We start from the raw sequence: 20,603 nt of genomic DNA on the forward strand, positions 1-20,603 counted from the left end.
CAAGCTGAGAGGCAAGAAGCGTTTTTCTGGTGGTTTGTGAGTGGGCATTGGTCTTTGATGGGAAACTGAGGGGAGACCATCGTGAGAGGCAAGCAGTCAACTTTTACTGTGCTAATATCAGTTATGATCTGTGCTTCGTATAGAAACATGGCTATCATTAGCAACTAGAAAGCATCAGTGATTTTGCATTGTAAGAGACGAGTCTCCTCTTGCTAACCATCTTAGCCAACATGTGTGAAAAAGTTGTTAATAACTCCATTAATACATTATTAGCAAAGAAAGCTGTGAGAATGATTACACACTGCATCCTGGTGACCACTTGGAGATGGCCAAGCCAGCAGGACAGTGTGATTATTGATCGTGCAAACAGAAAGAAAAGGCCCATTGTGAGCTGTTAGAATTGTTTATTTAGATCATGTCTCTACAGTGTGCTTGTGGATAAAAATACAGGGGAATTGTTGAGCTTCATTTTAACACTACAACTAAAAGACATATCTAAAGAGAAGTCAATACCTGAAAAATAAAACGTCACAATAATAAGCTGCTTAAAAAGAAGATTCACAAGAAGAGCAACCATACCTTTCTTCTACTTTTGCCTTAAACGCTCAGTTCTCACATATGACATTTCTGTTTTACAAATAGTGATCTGGCCACATCTTATTTTCAGAACCCACTCTTCTGAGACTTTTGACACCTTCCACAGTAAGCAGTTTTCTTTAAGACAAATTCCTCCACAAAAAGAGCCGGAATAATTTATGAAAAAAGCACTGCTTTTGTTATTTATTAAAGAATTATTTTGACAATCCACCACAAGTGAAAGAAAAGCACTGCTTTAATACACATTATTCACTTATATTATGTCCTAGCTCCTAAATGTTGAGTGTGACTGAGACCTCTGTTTTCAGTCTGTAGAATTATGAACACTTACATGAAACACTGGAAATCAAATATAATAAAATTAAACAGATAGTTATTCGAGGGTCCAAGCTGAACAAAAATGTTTTAGCTGACTCCTGTGATGTTGGCATTGTTAGCGTCAATTGTCACATCTACACACTGTAGATGTTCTGCTTGGACAAACTTGACTTAGAGGCAGCAAAAGCTCTTTGCACTCTTAGACACGCTTAAAAATGCATAGTGTTCTCCTTTAGTTTGGACCTTTAGGACTAGTGACAAATCCTGGGTGGAAAACAAACTAAAATTAAAAAAAGTTAGATCTGTGGTGGCGGTGGTGAGGAGGAGAGGGTTGTTTCACACAATTTGACTGCATCAGTCAGTTGAAGGGGCGTCCTGGGGTTCCCGATTGACTGACCAAGAAAGAAAAACAAGCAGAAAAGGAGGAGTTAGATAAGGGACAACCCAATTTATTTTTGTGAGTAATTCCTGAATAAAAGATTTGATGTACCTTCTTCTCTTGCCTTCATGCGAGCTACAAAGTTGTAACTTTTATTCCTGCGATAGTTCTCGTAAGGGTCATCCAGTGAGACCCCCACACCTTTGTACTGGTCCCATTTATCCCTGATATCGCCTCCTTTAATGGGGTCCTGGATGCCCTGTTCTTTAGCCCCCAAGCCCCCTGAGCCACTCCAACCTACAGTAGACAGGAAGTCATTTTAGGTCGCTTCACAAAATATCCAAATTAAAAATATCATTCTTCAAACATCTTTACTGGATTTAAAAAATAAAATAAAATGTAAATCATAATAATTAGAGCGTACCCATCTTCATCAGTAGCTGATGACCTTTGTTCTCCTCCCCTAACCTGGTGTCTGCAGGTAATTTTGAAGAGGTTGCGCCCAGCACTGCTGTGGAACTACAGAAAGCACGAGAGAAATTCATCATTACACTACAGGACAAAGTTTTTTTTAGCAAAGCATATGATGAAAGAGTAGTGAAGAAACTCACGGAGGGGAGGAGCTCCGGGATTTTGGGCCACGCCGTCGTTTGGTGGGTGAATGTGAGCGGGATCGAGACCTGGAGCGAGAGTGACTACGAGATGACCTGGATCTACTCCTGGACCTAAAGAGTTTGGTTGAACACAAATTAGGTAACATGAATCACACTTCAGTCATATTCAGCACTCAAAACCCAAAACACATTCATTATACCCAACAGCATCATTTTTAAAAAAAAAACCTATTCAGTCAGAGATGCATTGAATTAATGATACACAAAGACTTCCATGTACACGCATTATGCAGAGTCATTATCACTTCACTGTGTAAACCTAATAGAAATATAATATCAAGAAGTCATTGTCACAAGATCTGCTGTATTTACAGGTCTTTAGTCCAACTAATCAAGTTCCTGGTGTGATTATGTGAAAAAAATTCCACTTTCATTCCGCGGTAATGTTTGATTGTAAATGATCACGCGGATTATTAAACAAAATGACCATGGGAGCTGGGGTAAGCAAACACGATGGAAAATCAAGAACTGGTGGAACTAGAGTGCACCTCATAGCTTGTGAATGAGACTCCGCAGGATCTAACAAATCACGACTGAAGGTACCATGCTTTGATGGGTGGATACAGACCTGGATCGTGAGTAGGAGCGAGAGCGGCTGTGGGAGCGGGAACGAGATGAACGGGAGCGTGACCTGGAGGACTTTGAGGAGTGAGAGCTGGAGCCAGACGAAGACCTCCCTCGGCTGCGAGAGCGACTCCTGGAGCGGCTGCCTCCACGACCACTAGAACCAGTCATCATTGGAGAAATGATAAAACTATCAGAACATGCAAAGTTCTGGGTTTAACTGTTTAATACTTTGAAAAGCATGACATCCTCCTTTTAAAAAGACAATTCACTTTATTAAGCACATTTAAAAACAACAATCATTGACCAAAGTGCTGTAAAACTAAAAGAAGAAGCAATAAACATTATTTTATTTCTTCTTTCTGTATTATAAAGATGTGACGTGAATAATGACACCAGTTGACATGATTACTCACCTGTTACGTTTCTCCTGATCCTTTTTCCTTCTGGCTCTCATCTTAGCCCTGAAGAATTCATACAGGCCGTTCTGCTCCCAGCCTTCACTGAATGAGAAACCAACCACAAATACATGTAATCACTATTCACTGCAATTTTTAAACAAAGTAGCAGTACTTCACCCAGTTTCTACAGCAATTTCTGCAGATAAACAGCTACAAAAGACTAAGTGGGACCCAAGGGTGTGCTCCAACTATAGGGGATCACACTTCTCAGACTTTTAAGTCTATCCCAGGTTACTGGAAAGGAGAGTTTGTCTGCTAGTCGAATCCCTCATACAGGAGGAACAGTGTCCTGGTTGCGGAACACTTGACCAGGTATAATTGGTATAATTCACAAATACACACCTTAACCTCCACATGTGTGAACATCACATTTTGGGTTGTCTAAACCACAATACTAAATTTTGCCCAATCAGCCCAAATAGCACAGAGAAATTAAAAATGCATGCCATGAAAGAGTTCAGGTCTTAGGAAGTTAAAGCAGATAACCCGTAAGCTGGAGAGGAAATGTCTCACTAATTTAGTTTCCATAAGGCTAATAAATGTTACTTACAATTACTGACTGAACAAAATACGAACTACCCTACATTTCTTTCTAGCACCATAGCCTGGCTGACAAAGAGACCTTGTTTACACCAACTGTAATGACTTTATGATCTTCTTCACAAATGTTTAACCACTGGAGAAAAAATTAGTCATAGCCATCTTACAGACATTATTTACAGCTACTTTCAAAACTAGTGACCGTCCCTACAAGACTTTTCATACAAGTTCTACCATTACATAACGCTTCAATCTTAAGGATGATCAATCTATTTCTATTATTTAGCTTTTAGGCCTTTAAGGTAGAGGTAAGAAGCCATTACTTAAAAAGCAGTCATGTGACCCAACTGTTTTAGTATTATATTATAAATGCTTCTCTTAGGCAGCATTATTAATAGGCAGCATACATTTTATTGGTATTCAGAAGGTAACCAGTTTTATCTACCCATGAGGTCAGATGACATTTATTTCTTCTAGGCTTGACTATTGTAATTGGTTATTATCAGGTAGTTCTTTACTAAGCATTTCTTCTTCACTTACCACTTTTTACTTTTACTTTTTATGTTTTTATACAGCACTCTGCAATTCTCACGAGTTATCCTTAACTTTCCCCTTTCCACTGACACTAAGTGCTTTTCAAGAGAAAACGCCAACATTCAGACAGGGTCATCTGACTGTTGGAGTTTTCTCTTTATTATTTTATGGTCTTTACCCAGCATTATATAGGGCCTTGAGGTGACTCCTGTTATGATTTGGTGCTATATAAATAAATAAGAGTTAAACTGAATCACCTATTCATTTATTTATATTTTTAAATTCTATTATGAAATTAAGTTTAACTGTCTTGCACAAAAAGTGTGTGTTCGTACCTATTCCTAGGCCGATCATGAGATGGAGGGCTGTAGAAAGCTTCCACAGCAGCTAGCAGGCGATCGCTGGGTGGCATAGGTGGAGGTAACCGAATGTCCTTAGGGTCCAGAGGTTTATAGTCACAGTCCTCGAGCTGTACAGTTGACAGTAAAAGGAAGACCATAAGACATGCAAACTTTATTGGGGCTAAATGTGTCTATTCTAGATACTACTTCAGTACAAGGTCCATGCTAAAAATTCTAAAAACCACCACGGTGCCTGTTTTTGTGTGGTGTATGAAAACAAAATTACACTTGTATGAATGTGTGTGACTGGGAGAAAATAGTAAAACAGTAGAAAAGCACTATATAAGAAGTGCATTACTTGAACCATAACGGTAGCAGTTTTTACAGTTTTTCAAGTTTTGTTTAGTTTTTTTACATTTGTATTTATTTTCATTCCCCTGTCCTACAATGAGAAGCAGAGGACTTACTTTAACAAGCGGAGCCATGAGACCAGCTGGCAGGTCAAAGTAGGGCACATTTGGCACCAGACTGGGATCATCTTGCACTGGATGCTGGCGATGACGCATGTGAGGTGAATGGCCATTAAAACCATGTGGCGGTGGGCCAAATTCCGGGTGCTGGCCTCCACCCCAGGGAGGATGATCAGCTCCCAAACCTGGTGGAGGAAGCCTCTGATTGGGATGGTGGTGGGGAGGAGGACCCGGCATATCTGTCAAACATATGTGGAGATTGTTAAAATACACCTGAAAATTAAAAGGCGCAGAAACATGCATCTCCTCTGATCTATGACTCTGGGTCTCTCCGCTAACCTCCAGGATATTCTCCTTGAGCATAGTCAAATCGATGTGGTGTATAGGGTGGTCTGTCATAGTGATGTCTGGGAGAAAAGTCTTCCTGCATAAAGCGAGGTGGAAAACGTCCAAAGCCGTGTGGGGGCGGAGGGGGCTGATTGAAAGGAGGTGGCTGCTGGTGAGGAGGGAAAGGTCCTCTGAAATGGGGCGGCCTCTGTAAAAATGCAAGTGAAACACCACAATTATTCATGTACGTAAGAAGCTCTAGCATCTTTTCTACAACAAAAGAAATTTAAGTCAAATTCAGAAAAGGATGCAGTGTAAATGTAAGTTGTAAATGCAAAGTAAATAGCAGAGGAAGTAAAACCACAGAAATGTTCTCCCACATGCCTGCATGCGTGGAGGAAATGGTGGCTCCCTCTGACCCCAGGGAGGCTGGTCCGGCTGATTTCCCCATGGTGGTTGCTGGTCGTACGAGTTCCAAGATGGAGGAGCGTGCTCAGATCCACCTGGACCGCTCCAAGGACCTCCTTCTCTACCAGGACCTCCACTCCAGTTTCCTGGGTCCCGCTGATCATTCCACATCCCCTCATGGCTGTTCCAAGGAGGGCAAGGTGGTGGTGGCTGGTTTGGATCAAAAGGAGGCTGGGGAAGAGCCAAGACAGAAAGGATGTGACCACGACCTGAGCTTGCCAAGGAGGAACTGTGATGATTAAGAGACATGTCACTAGATGGCCAAGGCCAGGGCGACAATTTAGTGTGGCTACACTAGTATTCCTTCAGCATTAATGATGGGAATTATTAGTTAAAAAGCCCACAATGACACGTCCATTCTGTCAGAAGAATTTTTTCCCCTGTAGCCGTCATCCACAGTGACCCAGGATTGGTCAGCTCAAGTGAGGCCAGTGGGACCGACTTCTATTTCATATTCTTACCTTAGCTCAATGCTGCAGTTCAAAAAGTCAGAAGAGACTTTTTCTTTGACCATTTTCCTGAAGTATTAAACATTTATTATAAATGTTTACCTGGCCAGCAAATATGATCAAATTAGCTGTTTTAACTGTTGTCACTTAGTTAATAGCCGCATTAGGCACCTGTTATCATTGACGTAGTGGGTAGTGGACTGTAGCTGGATAAAAGAATAATAACTGCAAGCTAAATAGATGCAATGTTGAGTTGTGACACAGTGAATTACAGGGACATGGAGAAGGGTCAGGCTGTTGGCTGTACAGAATAGCTAAAAACTGTATGGAGAACTACACTACCAGTCAAAGTTTGGACACACCTTCTCATTTAATGGTTTTTCTTTATTTTCATGACTATTTACATTGTAGATTCTCACTGAAGCGATCAAAACTATTGAATGAACACATATGGAATTATGTAGTAAACTAAAACGTGTGAAATAACTGAAAACACGTTTTATATTTTAGATTCTTCAAAATAGCCACTTGGTACCAGCTAACAGTCTCGATGTATGCGCAAGGAAATCAGGAAAGTAAATCCCAAAAGGTTCATTCTGCTCCCACACCTCCAGACTCACAAACAGCTTCTTGCCCTGGACCATTTGGACTATGATACGATAACGATACGATAACAACATGTTATAACAACAGACTACAACTCTGTCACATTGTGACGTACCACGGCTTCAGAAAATAACAAAGTGGCTTGCAAAGCTGTCACATGAGTACTACGTATACAAAATAATTAAGCGCACAGACAGTTTTTTCATTGCACTGTACACCCCTGGAAGACTTTTTTACGTTTCAGTAGAGAGTTGTTAGCTCCTACCTGGCTCTTTCTTGCACGTTCTTAAGTAAAATCCCCTCTGTCCTAACTGCCTCTCCAGCTACAGGACAATGTAGGTTTTAATTGTTTTCCCATTAATAATAAACACCTTTATTTACAAACTGCATTTTGTGTTTACTTGTGTTATCTTTGTCTAATATTCAAATGTTTGATGATCTGAAACATTTAAGTGTGATAAACATAAAAAAAAGAGGAAATCAGGAAGAGCTTTTCACACCACTGTAGTTGAGAATATCCAGCAAATATGCACTCTCCTTCTGTATCTTTCACTCACACACACAGACACACACACACACACACAAGAAACACACACAAAAAGGTCTTTACCGGCTGGTTGGGGTTCCAGGGGCTCATATGCTGAGGGTCATACCAAGCAGGCTTTGTGGGGGGTATATCTGAGGGACCACTAGGGTTGCTGGGGTCTGGTGGTCTGGATGAAGATCCATCAAACTCTCCCGGAGGAGGACCTGACATGGGAAGCTTTACATCTCCTGAACACAAAAAAGAGACATCATAAAACAAACATACATGGACTACCTAAAATCTATTTAATCTATCATCTGTGATTATATTGTATTGGTCATCTCCCTTAAACAAACAGGCAGCCTTAAAGTGTGAAATATTCATCTACAAAAACACAGAAATGTGTCTATTGTTTCATTGGCTGATAGTCCCACAGGCCTCAATTAAAACGGACTGACATGCAGAGGTGCAAGGCAGCCCAGGCATGGAAATGTTGCTTTTAGAGACGCAAAGTCTATCTCAGGTGTGGGCAACTCCAGGCCTCAAGGGCCGGTGTCCTGCAGGTCTTAGATATCCCCCTGGGTCAACACACCTGAATCTAATGATTAGTTCACGCCATGTTTAGAAAGAGAAATGCTGAGCAGGAATCAGACCCCTGCATCTCTCCCCTGCTGGATCCTTTGTTTGGTGGCTGTAAGTACTTGTTAGAATAAACTGCTCACAAGACAACTCCAGCAGTATAACCTCTTTTATTTAATGCACTAAATTTCCACAACAGGATCAAATACTGAAAATCAGTTTATAACTTTTATGTATTTATGTGTTTTTTCTGTATTGTTGGTTGATAATCTGTCTCTTTCCATTAAAATTAAACTACCATAAAAATTACAGACTGTTAATTTCTTTGCAAGTGACCAAACTCGCAAATTCAGCAGGGGATCAAATAATTATTTCCCCAACTGTAATAGCAGTTGACACAATCTCATGCATGAGGCTGTGCCTCTGCTTTGGTTGAGTGTTTCTCCACTCACCAGCTTGCGTAGTCATAGGGGGGGGCTTTTCCGGTTCAGCTGGGGCAGCTAGCTGTCCTACAGGGGCAGACTGCGGTTGTGACTGGTGTTGCTGCTTCAGACTAGCAACAAACTCATCATGCTGAGTCTTCAATGCCTGGATCTGCTGCTGGAAGGCCAACTGGACTGGCTGCACCACTGCAGCATATTCTGTTATCAGGGACGCCTGAAAGAAACAACAGAATACCAGGTAAAGTCTATGATGGGAAAAATAGAAAAAAGTAATGAATGGGGCCGGGTAATATGAGGAAAAACATATATATACATATATCCACATACGTGCACACACACACACACACACACCCCTACCTAGATCGATATATAGATAGATACATATATATTGTTTTGATTATGTTACTCCTGTTATCCGTGGTGATGCACACCTGACTACTTTCTGACAGATTCCAACGATTGCTGCTGGTCCATAGAGCCGTAGTTGGTGGGAAGAAGGTCACGTTTATTTTCTCTTGCTGATATGTAGAACTCTGACAGCACTTTTTCTTTATGGCTGGTTTAACATTTTCTCTGGCGTGTGGGGAGGTGCTGACATGCAGAGTTGAAAACATTCTTCAATTTGCAGTGGATGATTTTTCAGGTGGTGGAATAAGTTTGTGGTACTGCTACCTTTTGCGGCAATAGCTTTACGGCATCTTTTGCAAATTACGGCATTTTGTTTGACATCCTTATGACATCCAAACCACTGCCAGATTATTGATCCAGTGCTGTGTCTCTTTGGAACTAGCTCATCTAACTCCTCTTCAGTTATAGTCTCATTCCCTCGCTCATCTGAAACTCCCGCTATCACCATATTTTTCCCCCATCTGGTAGTATAAAAACACACATGCCTAGCGCAGTGTCCCAGGTAGAAAAGTTTCATGCATTCACGGCATGTGGGATAAAAAAAACTCTCAGTGAATTACACGGAGACAGCTTAATACTGCCATAGCAATTTATATTCAATGGTTATGAGAGAGCCATTTTAACCATCGTACGTGAAAAACCTTGTGATACATAGAGTATATTCAACATATCCCCCACCCCTAACTCGGACACTACCAGATATTCAGCTATCCTACAGTATTCTATAGTCAACACTATTCTAGATCAACTGTTTTCAGTTTTTTTAAATATTCAGCTTTACATTTTAAGAGTCATATGTATTTTTAAAAGTTAGGATATATTATAAGATTACATGTTTTTTGACAAAGACCACATTTCTGTGTTAAGCTGACCCAACAATAATATTGAGGATCATCATTGTTTATGAGAAATGAATTGCTGGATAGAAAACAGAAAAATAAACATCTGTTTTTCGTGTTAAAGGAAACACTGTCTAAGAAAAAGGCATATGGGTGACTAGGAGCACGCCTGGCATTGTCTTCCTTCACAGTGGCCTGGAGCCTAACCCAGCTCCAATAAGGCGAGAGGAGGGCTACAAGCTGGACAGATCAACAGTCTGTGGCAGAGACCTTACTGTGAAGCAACAGTGGTAACCACTGCAACACCATAGTGCTTACACAACAAAAATCCTGAAAGTGAAATATTTGGGTCCAACTCTAAAATCTGATTGTTAAGACATGTTCCACTCACCTGGTACTGGCCAAGGCCCAGTGCTGGATTCTGGAGCTGTTGAATGGTCTCCTCATCAAAGTACCCATTTTTCTCCCAAAGCAGCAACAACTGTGAAGGGAGAAGGAATGTTAGAAACAGAAACCTTTTTCCCGTTCAATAAATGGAAAGGAGAAAAAACTTCCTTTTAATCACCAGGTCTAAGCTACTAATAAACTGATATAAATGAATATTCATAGCTGAAGCTGCTATAGCAAAGAAAAACCAGATAGTGTGTTAGACTTGGAAAATATGTGCCTGTATTTACCCTGGTGATCTTCTGCTGTTTTTCCTCCTCTACTGCTAGAAAGCTTGTGCAGTAGATTGGAACAACAACTTTCTGCAGAGCTGCCAACAAATCCTTCTGCTGCTTCCGCTGGCTGTGTAAAACATTAAAAGAATCACAAACAAAACATTGAGGCACATAATCCATTACAATACTACAATAAATGAGCAATGCCTGGCTCCTGCATGCTGACCCACAGCGTGGGCCAAAGCTGTGTGCTGAGCCCTGTCCTGCACACCTCCCTTCTCCAATTCAACAGTTATTGGCCTCATCAGCAGAGGGGACAAGACTGCGTACAGGGAGTGGGGTAAAAAAACTGGCAGGATGGTGTTGAGCAGAACACAACCTTCTGCTCAACACCATCAAAACTAAGGAGATAGCGATTGACTTCAGCAATTAAAACATGTTGCTCTCCACATCAACCGGGACTGTAATCAGCGAGTGTCCTTCTTTAAGTTCCTGGGGACCTGTCATGAACCACTAACCACTTTTCTCACCTGTTCAACATAAAGCCCAGGACAGCCAGGCTTAGAAACAGCTTTTATCCCCTATGCCATCAGAACACTGAATGCTAAGGTGAGTTAATGGGCTGAGTGAGCTTCACTCATCAGCCCCATCTGCAATATTCCTGTGAAATATAAAACAGTCAAACGTGGTACTAGCAAGGTACACCTTACAGAGACCAACAAGTTCACATTTTCAATATTGGATAAAACTTTAAAACCAATTCATACACAGTGTGCCACTTGACAAAGTTTCTGCTTCTTCAACGTGTGATTTTGATACACATTTTTCTGCCTCTAGCGCTACTGTAGTAACTTTGTATGGACAGGTAATGTGAAAGAAGGTATAGTTATTGCTACATAACTAAGAGTCTAATTATTAGAATTCTCTCACAGTTTGGTACCTCAGTTATTCTTTAAAAAATTATGAAAAACAAAAAAATTATGAAAAAACCTGTCTAACTGGAACATGAAAAAAAATATCTCCACTATTCTGACATATTACCTGTTTCAAGCTGTTCCCATACACTTAAAACTATGGAGGACCAGAAGAGCCACGCAAAACTGTGGCTTATTTGAAGCGTGTCAGGCAGGTTTCAGAGCTAATCACATAGAAACAGCTTTAGTGAAGGTTACAAATGATCTTCTTATGGCCTCTGACAGTGGACTTCTCTCTGTGCTTGTCCTGCTAGACCTCAGCACAGCGTTTAATACTGTTGACCATAACATTGTCTAGCTATTAGAGCATACTGCAGGCATTAAAGGTACTGTGCTGCAGTAGTTTGCATTCTATATATCTAACAGACTCAAATTTGTTCATGTAAATGTAGAGTCCTCTTCACATACAAAGGTCAATTATGCAGTTCAGTGCTAATGATGCCAGGACCAATTGTGTTTACATTATACATGCTTCCCTTAGGCAGTATCAACAGAAGGCATAGCATACATTTTTACTGCTATGCACATGACACCCAACTTTATCTATCCATGAAGCCAGATAACACACACCAATTAGGAATGTCTTAAAGACATAAAGACCTGGATGGCCTCTAATTTTCTGCATCTAAATTCAGATAAAACTGATGTTAATGTACTCAACCCTAAAATTCCTAGAGATATGGTCTCCAACCAGATTCTTACTCTGGATCACATTACCTTGGCCTCCAGTAACACTGTGAGGAATCTTGGAGTCATTTTTGACCAGGATATGCAATATTAAACTAATATGTAGGACTGCTTTCTTCCATTTGTGCAATATCTCTAAAACTAGAACAAATTCTGTCTGGTGCTGAAAAACTACTTCATGTATTTATTACTTCTAGGCTAGACTACTGTAAGAATGGAAACTTTTCCATGGGGAGGAAAAAGAAAAGAAAAAAAAACTGGAAAGAGAAAGGCAGTGAGGAAAATTGATTTTACCCACTTTCAGATTACTTATAATGCTACTCTATTATTCGTTTTCTCATGGATTAAGTACACAAGTAAACTACATGGATTCATGAGTGTATTTAGGTGTGGGTACCAGTGATGAAGAACGTCATTTGTTAAGTAGATAAGGTGTAGGCGCAGCTCAAAATGAGCTGTATCAGCAGTGATGCGGTTGCGTAGATGTGATGTCATCAGTTCACAGTGCTGTGGGGTCTTGGCATTATTGAACATCCAGTTCTTACCAGCCTGAGGAAGAAAAACAAAAGTGAAATGTAAATAGCTCTAATTATAATAACTCTTTACATGAAGGAATTGTACAAAGACAAAGCCAAAGGGAGGAATGATTTCCTGTGTGGCCCTGATTCATAGAAAATCCTATCGTTATGTCCTTACCGAGATGGCATCTTTGGTGCAGGTGTCTATAATGGGTTGAAGCAGGTTGTCAAATTCTGTTATGTCCAACTGCGTTTCCAGCAGCAGCTTTTGGGTCTGCTGCTCCATAGCTAAAGTAATGGCTGCAGTGACCTGTTCCTACATTGAGAAAGCATTAGAAAATTTATTGGTCAACACTGGTCTTGTGATGTCCCCTCAGCCACTTGTATCACATCCACCCAAACCCAGACCTCCCTCTCCCCGGCCACCTCCCCCAGCTTCTCTGAAGGAACACCAAGGCGTTCCCAGACCAGCCGAGAGATATAATCTCTCCAGCGTGTTTATTCCTTGTATCACATGCTCTTCATTATTATTTTGTTTAATGCATGGAGTGATAACTACTTAATTTCTCTCCAAGCATTCAAGAGTGGATCCCAGTTTTGTTAGCAGAGAGAGTTACTCTTCTGTAAAGAAGTTATATGTGCAGAAAAGAATTTGTCTTGCCCTCACAAAAAAATTCTCCTGTCAACTCCAGAAAACTGAAACATTCAGCAAAGACAGACTTCAAAACCAAAACGTTCATCAACAACCAGTACACGGGAATGAATGTTCCTGGAGGGAAGGATATGCTTCTTTCATTCCATTTTTTCCACTTTACCTGTCTGAGCGTGTGCAGATGCTGCTCCTGCTGCTGCAGATTCCACTGGCTCTGTTGAATGAGCTCATCTATAGCGGGCGCAGAGGGTGGAGGTATTAGAGGTGGAGCAATCATCGGCATCGGTGGAGGGGGGATATCAACCACATCTTTTGCACCAGGGTTGTATACTTCTGCACAAACAAACAAACAAGCAAAAAACAGGATTGAATGTTCAGTCCTTAAGACTGAGTGTTTCTTTTGTATAGCTGCTGCTGATGACAACATGATGGCCATGAACATAATTTAGAAATCATGAAGAGAAAAAAAATACTGCTAATCTGCCAATATGGTTTTCTGAGGAAGAAATAAAACATGGCCTACATACAGCAAGCAGATGAAATGTTCCAAGTAGAGGAGTGAACACAATTTAAGACATGCAATCAGTATCAACACATCCCCTCCTGGTACTGCTGATTGCTGCAGAAACAACTGGTGTGCTGAGGTAACCTGTTGGCATCTCCACAAACTGAGGCTGGGCTGCTCAATTAAATGAAAATACATTTGTGTTGTACCAAGAATTGAGAACACAAACTTAATTCCTAGAATGTATGGACACTGTGAATTTTAAGACAGAATGCAATATTTGCAAATCTCTTAAACCCTTGCTTTATTCTCAACAGAACACAGATGCTTAAACTGAGAACACCCTTTTAAAAGGTAAATGGACAGTACTTATTTAGCTTTTTTTTTTTTTACTGTGAGCTTTTTACTACAAGTCCCATTCACCTAATGTCAAACATATTCACAGCAGTGCTTTTTTTCTTTCACTAACCTTGTCTAACATTCACACACAACTAGGGTTTCAATAGCTTGTCCAAAAATACGTAAACATGCAGAATGGGGAAGCCGAGGAGTGAACCACCAAGCTTCTGATTGGTAGACAACCCGCTATACCTGCTGAGCCACATCACCCTAAGAAAAATATTTGCTAATTTTAAATTTGATGGCATCTACAACAGAAGTAAAAATTGGCAGAGTTTCACCAATGTGCAAAAAACTGTCTAAAAACTGAGGAACAATTTCATTTTTTTTTTCTGAAGACTTAAGTACATAATATTGTTTAAAAAATTCCAGAGAATCTGGAGAAATCGCTGTGCACAAGGGACAAGGTTGGAAATCAATATTGGATGTCCACTACCTTCAAATACTACAATAAAACCAGGCATGGTTCTATGATGGAAATCTGTGCATGGGCTCAGGAACACTTCCAGAAATCACTGTGTGAGAACACAGCTCATAGTCCCCTCAACAAATGCAGGTTAAAGCTCTATCATGAAAAGTAGCCACATATGAACATGATCTAGAAACACTGCTGTCTTCTCAGGACCAAAGCTCACTTAAAATGGGCCAAGGCAAAGTAGAAAACCGCTCAGAGGTCAGCAGCAGTCAGTTCAAAAGCCTGAATGCTTGATGGCAGAGGATGCATTAGTGTCAAATTACTTGACAGCATGTATATTTGGAAAGGTAGTATCAATACTGCAAGGTATATGCAATATTTAGAACATATGCTCACATCCATCTTAGCCACGATAACCTGGATGACTTCACAGACATATTAATGCAGTAAAATTCATTTTATAGAAAAAGGTGAAACAAAGCCCAGTAAATGTTATCACTTAATAACATAAAATGTTCAGAACATAATCCTAAACTTTTCAGTAATTACAGGAGGATTACATTTGTATTACTGGATAAATAAAACTGTATTCATCCCATATTTGGGAATTATTTTATTACAGCATTTGAACTGACGATAATAATAATAAGAAATAACAAGAACAACAACAACTTTGTTTTAGCTTAACATTTAGCTTCTGATGCCACTTGCCAATAATATCTGTAATACTATAGTACTGACTGTAGTACGAATTTGAGTACCAAGAAATAAACAAGCTGATCTGGGCCAAGACTTTTCCAAGAATTAGGAAAATAATGCAGAAACTAGTTCAACCAATACTGACATTTTTAAAATTGTGCAGCCCTTATTCTATAGCTGCCCTGAGCAGAAGCATGTTACAGACAAACAGAATAAACAACACCCTGAGTCGGTGTCTTTGTATCTGTGCATGTAATCAAACCTGCTTCAAGATGGAGCCCATTTTAATCAAGATCATTAAGAAGGTATGGCCAAGAGAAATTCACTGAAAAAGCAAAAAATGTGAACATGCAAAATGAAAACAAACCAAAGTATTTTAAAGCACAATGTTGTGGCATCTGGCAAAAAAGTGCATAACAAAATGTGACTTTCCAAATAGAATTTTGAAATTTATCTGAAAATTTTGATTTTAAATAAATACCTTTAGATTTATACTCCTCCCCATCGTGGGTAGAGGGATCTAAGTGGAGAAAGGCAAACTTTAATGCATTTCAGTGGTATCACACAACTGACAGAAGAACACCATGCAAAACTGCACAACACTCTGCTTTTAGTATCAGGCTGCTGATTAGGTGACTATGCTTAAGTAATCAAAGCCAACTGTAGCACAGTAAATAATGTAATTTACTCTCATATTAAGTTCACTTCTTTGTAAAGATCCGTATCTATACCAAGAAAATATTTCCATTTTGCTCAAAGAACTGCTGTCCTCACAATAAGGACGTGACTGGATTGCTCCTCACGGAAGAATATGAGAAGGTTCTCTAAAGCAGCATTGCTGAAGCTGCATGTGGGAAGTTTCATATATTTTTACAGCTTTTTAAGTAAACTAAAGATTTAATTTGTGCATAGTTAGTACAATTACTATTTTGACTTCTTTTGAAAAGTAATATTTCAGTGATATTTCTTATTAGATTTTAAAATATAAATAAAAGTATGTAACCGGCTGGAAGCCTTCCAGTCCCTGCTCTGAGGAAGAAGCTTTGTCCCTGCTCTTTTTCTTCACGTCGCAGCAGTTATGGGCGCTGCTTCCAGTTTACAAACAGCCTGCCTTGTGCAACCCTTGATTCTTAGGGACGGACTGGCTGAGGTTTAATAAACTGGTAGGACAATGTTGGGAGGGTGTGCTCATGACAGACAGAGTCACCTGGGTTCTGTCCAACACTGATCCTGCAGAGCCTTCTCAGGAGACCCCGGGTGGTCAGTGTATAGTTGATGTATAGTACATCAACTATACTCTGATCATCTCTCCTTGCTAATGGTACTGACCTACAAACCCCTCATTTGCAGAACTAAACCAACCAACAGAATGATTAAGACCTTGTCTACTTCAAGATTGCTTTGAATAAACAGACTGGAATACACTTAGAAGTGTACAAATTATTTGTTCTATCCTACATCAACTTCTGCACTGCCCTGGTCATCACATTGAAACTAATCAAAGTGTTCTGAAAACAGAAACCCTGGGTCAATAAAGAGGCCAGAGAGCTGCTTAAAATCAGGGATGTTGCTTACAAAGCCCAGGATGTGGCATCTTATAGCCTAGCAAAAGCAAATCTCAAACACAGCACTGAGCCTTCAAAGAACAATTACAGATTCAGGACAGTTTCAACAAAAACAACTCAGATAATATGTGGCAAGCCACACAACATTTGACAGACTATCAAAGAAAAACCCTCAAAGTAAGCAGTAATCCTTCCCTGACTGAAGCATCGTTTTTGCCCATTTCAGCAGGTACAATGATGCAAGCGAAATCGACCTCCATCCCCTACCAGCCCAGCCTGAACTGTCTTGGAAAGAAATGACATTAGGAGTGTTATTGCACAGAATTAAACCCAGAAAGGCTACAGAACCTGATGGTGTTCTGGAGTGTGTTCTGCAGACCTGCACTGACCACCTTGCAGAGGTTTTCACAAACATCTTTAACCTCTCTTCGATTTCTGGGAGTGCACCAACATGCCTCAAAACTACAACCATTGTGCCCATTCCAAAACAAAGAACTAAGAGCAGCCTAAATGACTATCATTCAATTACACTTAACCTGATGATAGCAAAATGCTTTGAAAGACTGATTGTGGCTCACATTAAGTGATCACAGCCACTCTGGACCAGAGTCAACAGAGGAAGCCATCAGCCTTACACTCTATACCACCTTAGAGCACTTCAACAAACCAGGCAGGTACTGTAGAATGCTCTTCCTGGACTTCAGTTCTGCTTTTAATACCGGTGTCCCCGCAAACTGGTGTCCAAACTCCCAAACCGTCTCAGCCCGACCATCTTTAGGTGGACCCTGTATTTCTTAACCAACTATCCCCAGACTGTCAGGATGGGCAAACGCGCATCCTCCATCCTCAATGTACCAAAGGGATGTGAGCTGAGCCCTGTTCTGTAAGACCTGTTCAACCATGACTGTCAACCTTCAAACACAACAAACACCATCATCAAGTTTGCGGACGACACACAGTCACTGGCCTGATCTCCATTAACAACAAGACTGCAGATAGAGAAAAAGTGTAGAGCCTAATCGCCTGGTGCCCCATCAACAAACTCATACTACACAGCAGCAAAGCCAAGGAGATTGTGGTGGATTTCAGACAGTCAAGAAGAACAGAACTTGATCCTATGTACATCAACTATACTCAAATGCTGCTACACACATACACACAGTCCACACATGATTGCTAGCCTTCCTATTACAACTTCTGTGTAATAGCACTACATTTGCTATACTGTGAAACTTGCACATACAACTTGTAAAGTCATTACTAAATTTTCATAATGTTCTTATCTTTGCACATACGTTTTATGACCTTGTACGTATTTTGTATTCTTTTATTCTATTTATTTTTTTATTCTTCATGTGTACTTTTAAATATTTGCCATTTTGCACATTTTTTTGAATATTTTGCATGTTCAGGGGTTGCCAAAATGTTGTTATTTTGTTGTCCTACACAACAATAACAAAAACACCAAACTTGAATCAGTTCTAACAGACATACCTGTGGTATCAGTTTCAAAATCCTATGTCATCTTGTTCTCAAGTTATGGCATTCATTTTTACTAGATGCACCTGTGGTATCAATTTGAAAATCCTAGGTGACTTCCCTCTTGCGGTATCGCATTCACAAGATTTTCAGAAGATTTGACCTCTGACCTTAACAGGGTGACAAGAAACCCCATCAGCCTTTTACGGCTGAGTGATAAAAGGAATGTTAGCAGCACCTGTACAACAGAGGCACTAGACTCAGACAGCTCAAACTGGGAGGTAAAATACACGTATTTCTTCCCATTTGCAATTCAAAATTACTCGCCAACTAGCAAGGACCCTTTATGGCCATGTGGCGAGTGGGGGACATAGATTGTGAAGTGGGGTGGACACAGGATTGGTGCCACACAAGTATACCACCTCAACCTCCTAAAAGCATGGAGAGTGACAGAATTTTGAAACTCGTTGTATGTGCGTAAATAAAGAGAGAAACACCGAACAAAGAAACTGTATGCAAGGTACATATAGAGGGGTTCCTGTAGTGGCAAACTTGCTACAATGCCCACTTAGCTATTTACATTATAATTCACTGATGTCTCCTTGAAGACTGCCGGAAAAACTGTATGTGTAGACAGCGCACTGTAAGATACTACAAAACAGTGCTTCATCTGCTAATCCTCCTACCCAAATGTCGGATATGAAAATGATTCTTTGGACACCACCAACGTGTCTTTGATTATTGAAGAGATTCTAAATTTAAAGATTTGTATTTTCAAATTTAGCTGCAACAGTTCCTTCCACAGATTTGCCCGGTTGCTATTAAGCCAGACCAAAGTGTCATTTGGACACCTTTTATCCTGTAGTGAGATTCCAAGTCCACTGTCTTTAGTGCATTTACTGACTGATATCCTTGTTCTGCTTTTGGGGAGATTTTCTGTGAGCTAGAGAACTGACTCTGCAGCTGACGAAGGCTGCGAGCAGAAGGACTACTGCTGCCAGGTGATGATATAAAGGCAGTCTGAAAGCCTTTAATCAAAAGGAAAAAAATCCATGCCAAAAACAGATTCACATTACCAATACAATGCTGGACTGTTCAATTAACAGTTTCACCCCAAAACAGAAAAGTAAATAATTCTGCCAACATATCTGGTGCATGTACTGGGTTGGGGGTTTTTTTCCGCTTTTATCTGTAAAAACTGTTTTTTATTACATTTTTTTTAGTTTGAATATTTCTATTATAGTAAGAAATCCAAAGTACTGAACATCAAATGAACTTAATATTCCAATACTAAATTGACCTCTATGTGAAAATTCTGTTTTTATTGTGATGTGTCAGTTTAACTACATACGTTGCTGTTGTTCCATAGCAAGTTTGTACTTGTAGTAGCTGAAGTATTCGCCCCCAAAAAGGAAGGAGAACTTATGGTTGTCCTTCTGTTTTTCCATCGTCATCTTCTCAAACTCTGGGCCATTTCGGGCAACAAACTGGGCCAGCTTATCAATCACATTTCGAAGCTCCTGATCTGTACAAAAAAAACAGACATAAATACAGTGAAAAATGTTGTTGTAAAAACCACAGAACAGAGACACTGAAATAGACAGAAATAATAGTGACTGAAGTTCTTTTAAAAAAATCAAATAAAACAGATTTAGAAAATAATGAATTTCTTCTGAAACAGAAATATCTAGAAATGAGGTTGCGTAAGCATGAATTATTTCTATATTCCTACATAGTATTATTAAATCAGTTGGCTTTAATTTTACTCTTAATCGTGCTGCTGTAGCACAAAAATATCTATAAGGGATCTTCTTTCTATGGGGGTTCTTTTTCTTAAAAGCCAGCAGCCGTGAAAAGTTAGAACAACTAACGTTTACTCTCTATTACTGGATTATTTCTACACCATTTTTCACGTTAGTTGGTGCAATGATTACACACAGAGCCCGGTTAAACATTCATCCACTTCTGATCGGTGACCTTAATCAACATGCTAAATCCAATGGTTTTGTTAGCTATGTAGCAGATAGCATGGGTGCTCGCTTACGTTGAATCGAAATTTAAAATAGCTGTGGTGTACGGCTCACCTTCGGGAGGACTGGGGATATCCATGTTTAATTTCTGTTCCAGCGAACCACTTAGCCAGAATATGTATGTAAAAACTCCGCCAAATTCTTTACTTTTTCAGAAAAAGATATATCAAATTCCCCCAAAATCACTTGCATTGCCGCTGCTACGCACAGGAAATGCGATACAGAAACAGCGCCACAAAAGATGGCTATGGAATTGTCTCCAGCGCCCCTTGCGACTGGGAGGAGTGTTCGCGCCTTGCTCGTTTGGGTGGATTGATGGTTGCAGCGGCGAGTAAACGTCCAAAAATGAAAATATTTTTATTTAACTATAAGTAAAATATATATTAAAAAAATACAACATTTTAAAATATCTTTAGTCCTGATCTTTATTATATATGCTTACAAAATCCTATCCTAGAAAACATGGTTGAAACCCCGTAGTTTCTCTTCCTGGTC

The 20,603-nt window shown here is 40.0% G+C and overlaps 1 protein-coding gene across 2 annotated transcripts; it reads right to left on the reverse strand.

The window, feature by feature from the left end:
- Positions 1–387: 387 nt before the first annotated feature.
- Positions 388–20,338, reverse strand: cherp (calcium homeostasis endoplasmic reticulum protein). Of its 2 annotated transcripts, XM_003448766.5 has the most exons (20): positions 20,163–20,338; positions 19,430–19,603; positions 15,516–15,554; positions 13,180–13,349; positions 12,543–12,680; positions 12,244–12,395; positions 10,201–10,312; positions 9,915–10,004; positions 8,286–8,490; positions 7,339–7,502; positions 5,590–5,844; positions 5,218–5,413; positions 4,876–5,117; positions 4,403–4,536; positions 2,949–3,035; positions 2,537–2,689; positions 1,906–2,019; positions 1,719–1,813; positions 1,406–1,591; positions 388–1,307 (listed from the first exon to the last, which is right to left on the reverse strand). In XM_003448766.5, exons 1-20 carry the CDS (start codon positions 20,185–20,187, stop codon positions 1,270–1,272), a joined length of 2,769 nt encoding a protein of 922 aa, XP_003448814.1. In that variant the 5' UTR covers positions 20,188–20,338; the 3' UTR covers positions 388–1,269. The 2 variants fall into 2 exon arrangements, with proteins under 2 accessions (XP_003448814.1, XP_005475731.1); XM_005475674.4 differs by lacking the exon at positions 15,516–15,554.
- Between the last annotated feature and the right edge of the window lie 265 nt (positions 20,339–20,603).

This window comes from Oreochromis niloticus, linkage group LG17, assembly GCF_001858045.2.
Source record: "Oreochromis niloticus isolate F11D_XX linkage group LG17, O_niloticus_UMD_NMBU, whole genome shotgun sequence".
Taxonomy (NCBI): domain Eukaryota; kingdom Metazoa; phylum Chordata; class Actinopteri; order Cichliformes; family Cichlidae; genus Oreochromis; species Oreochromis niloticus.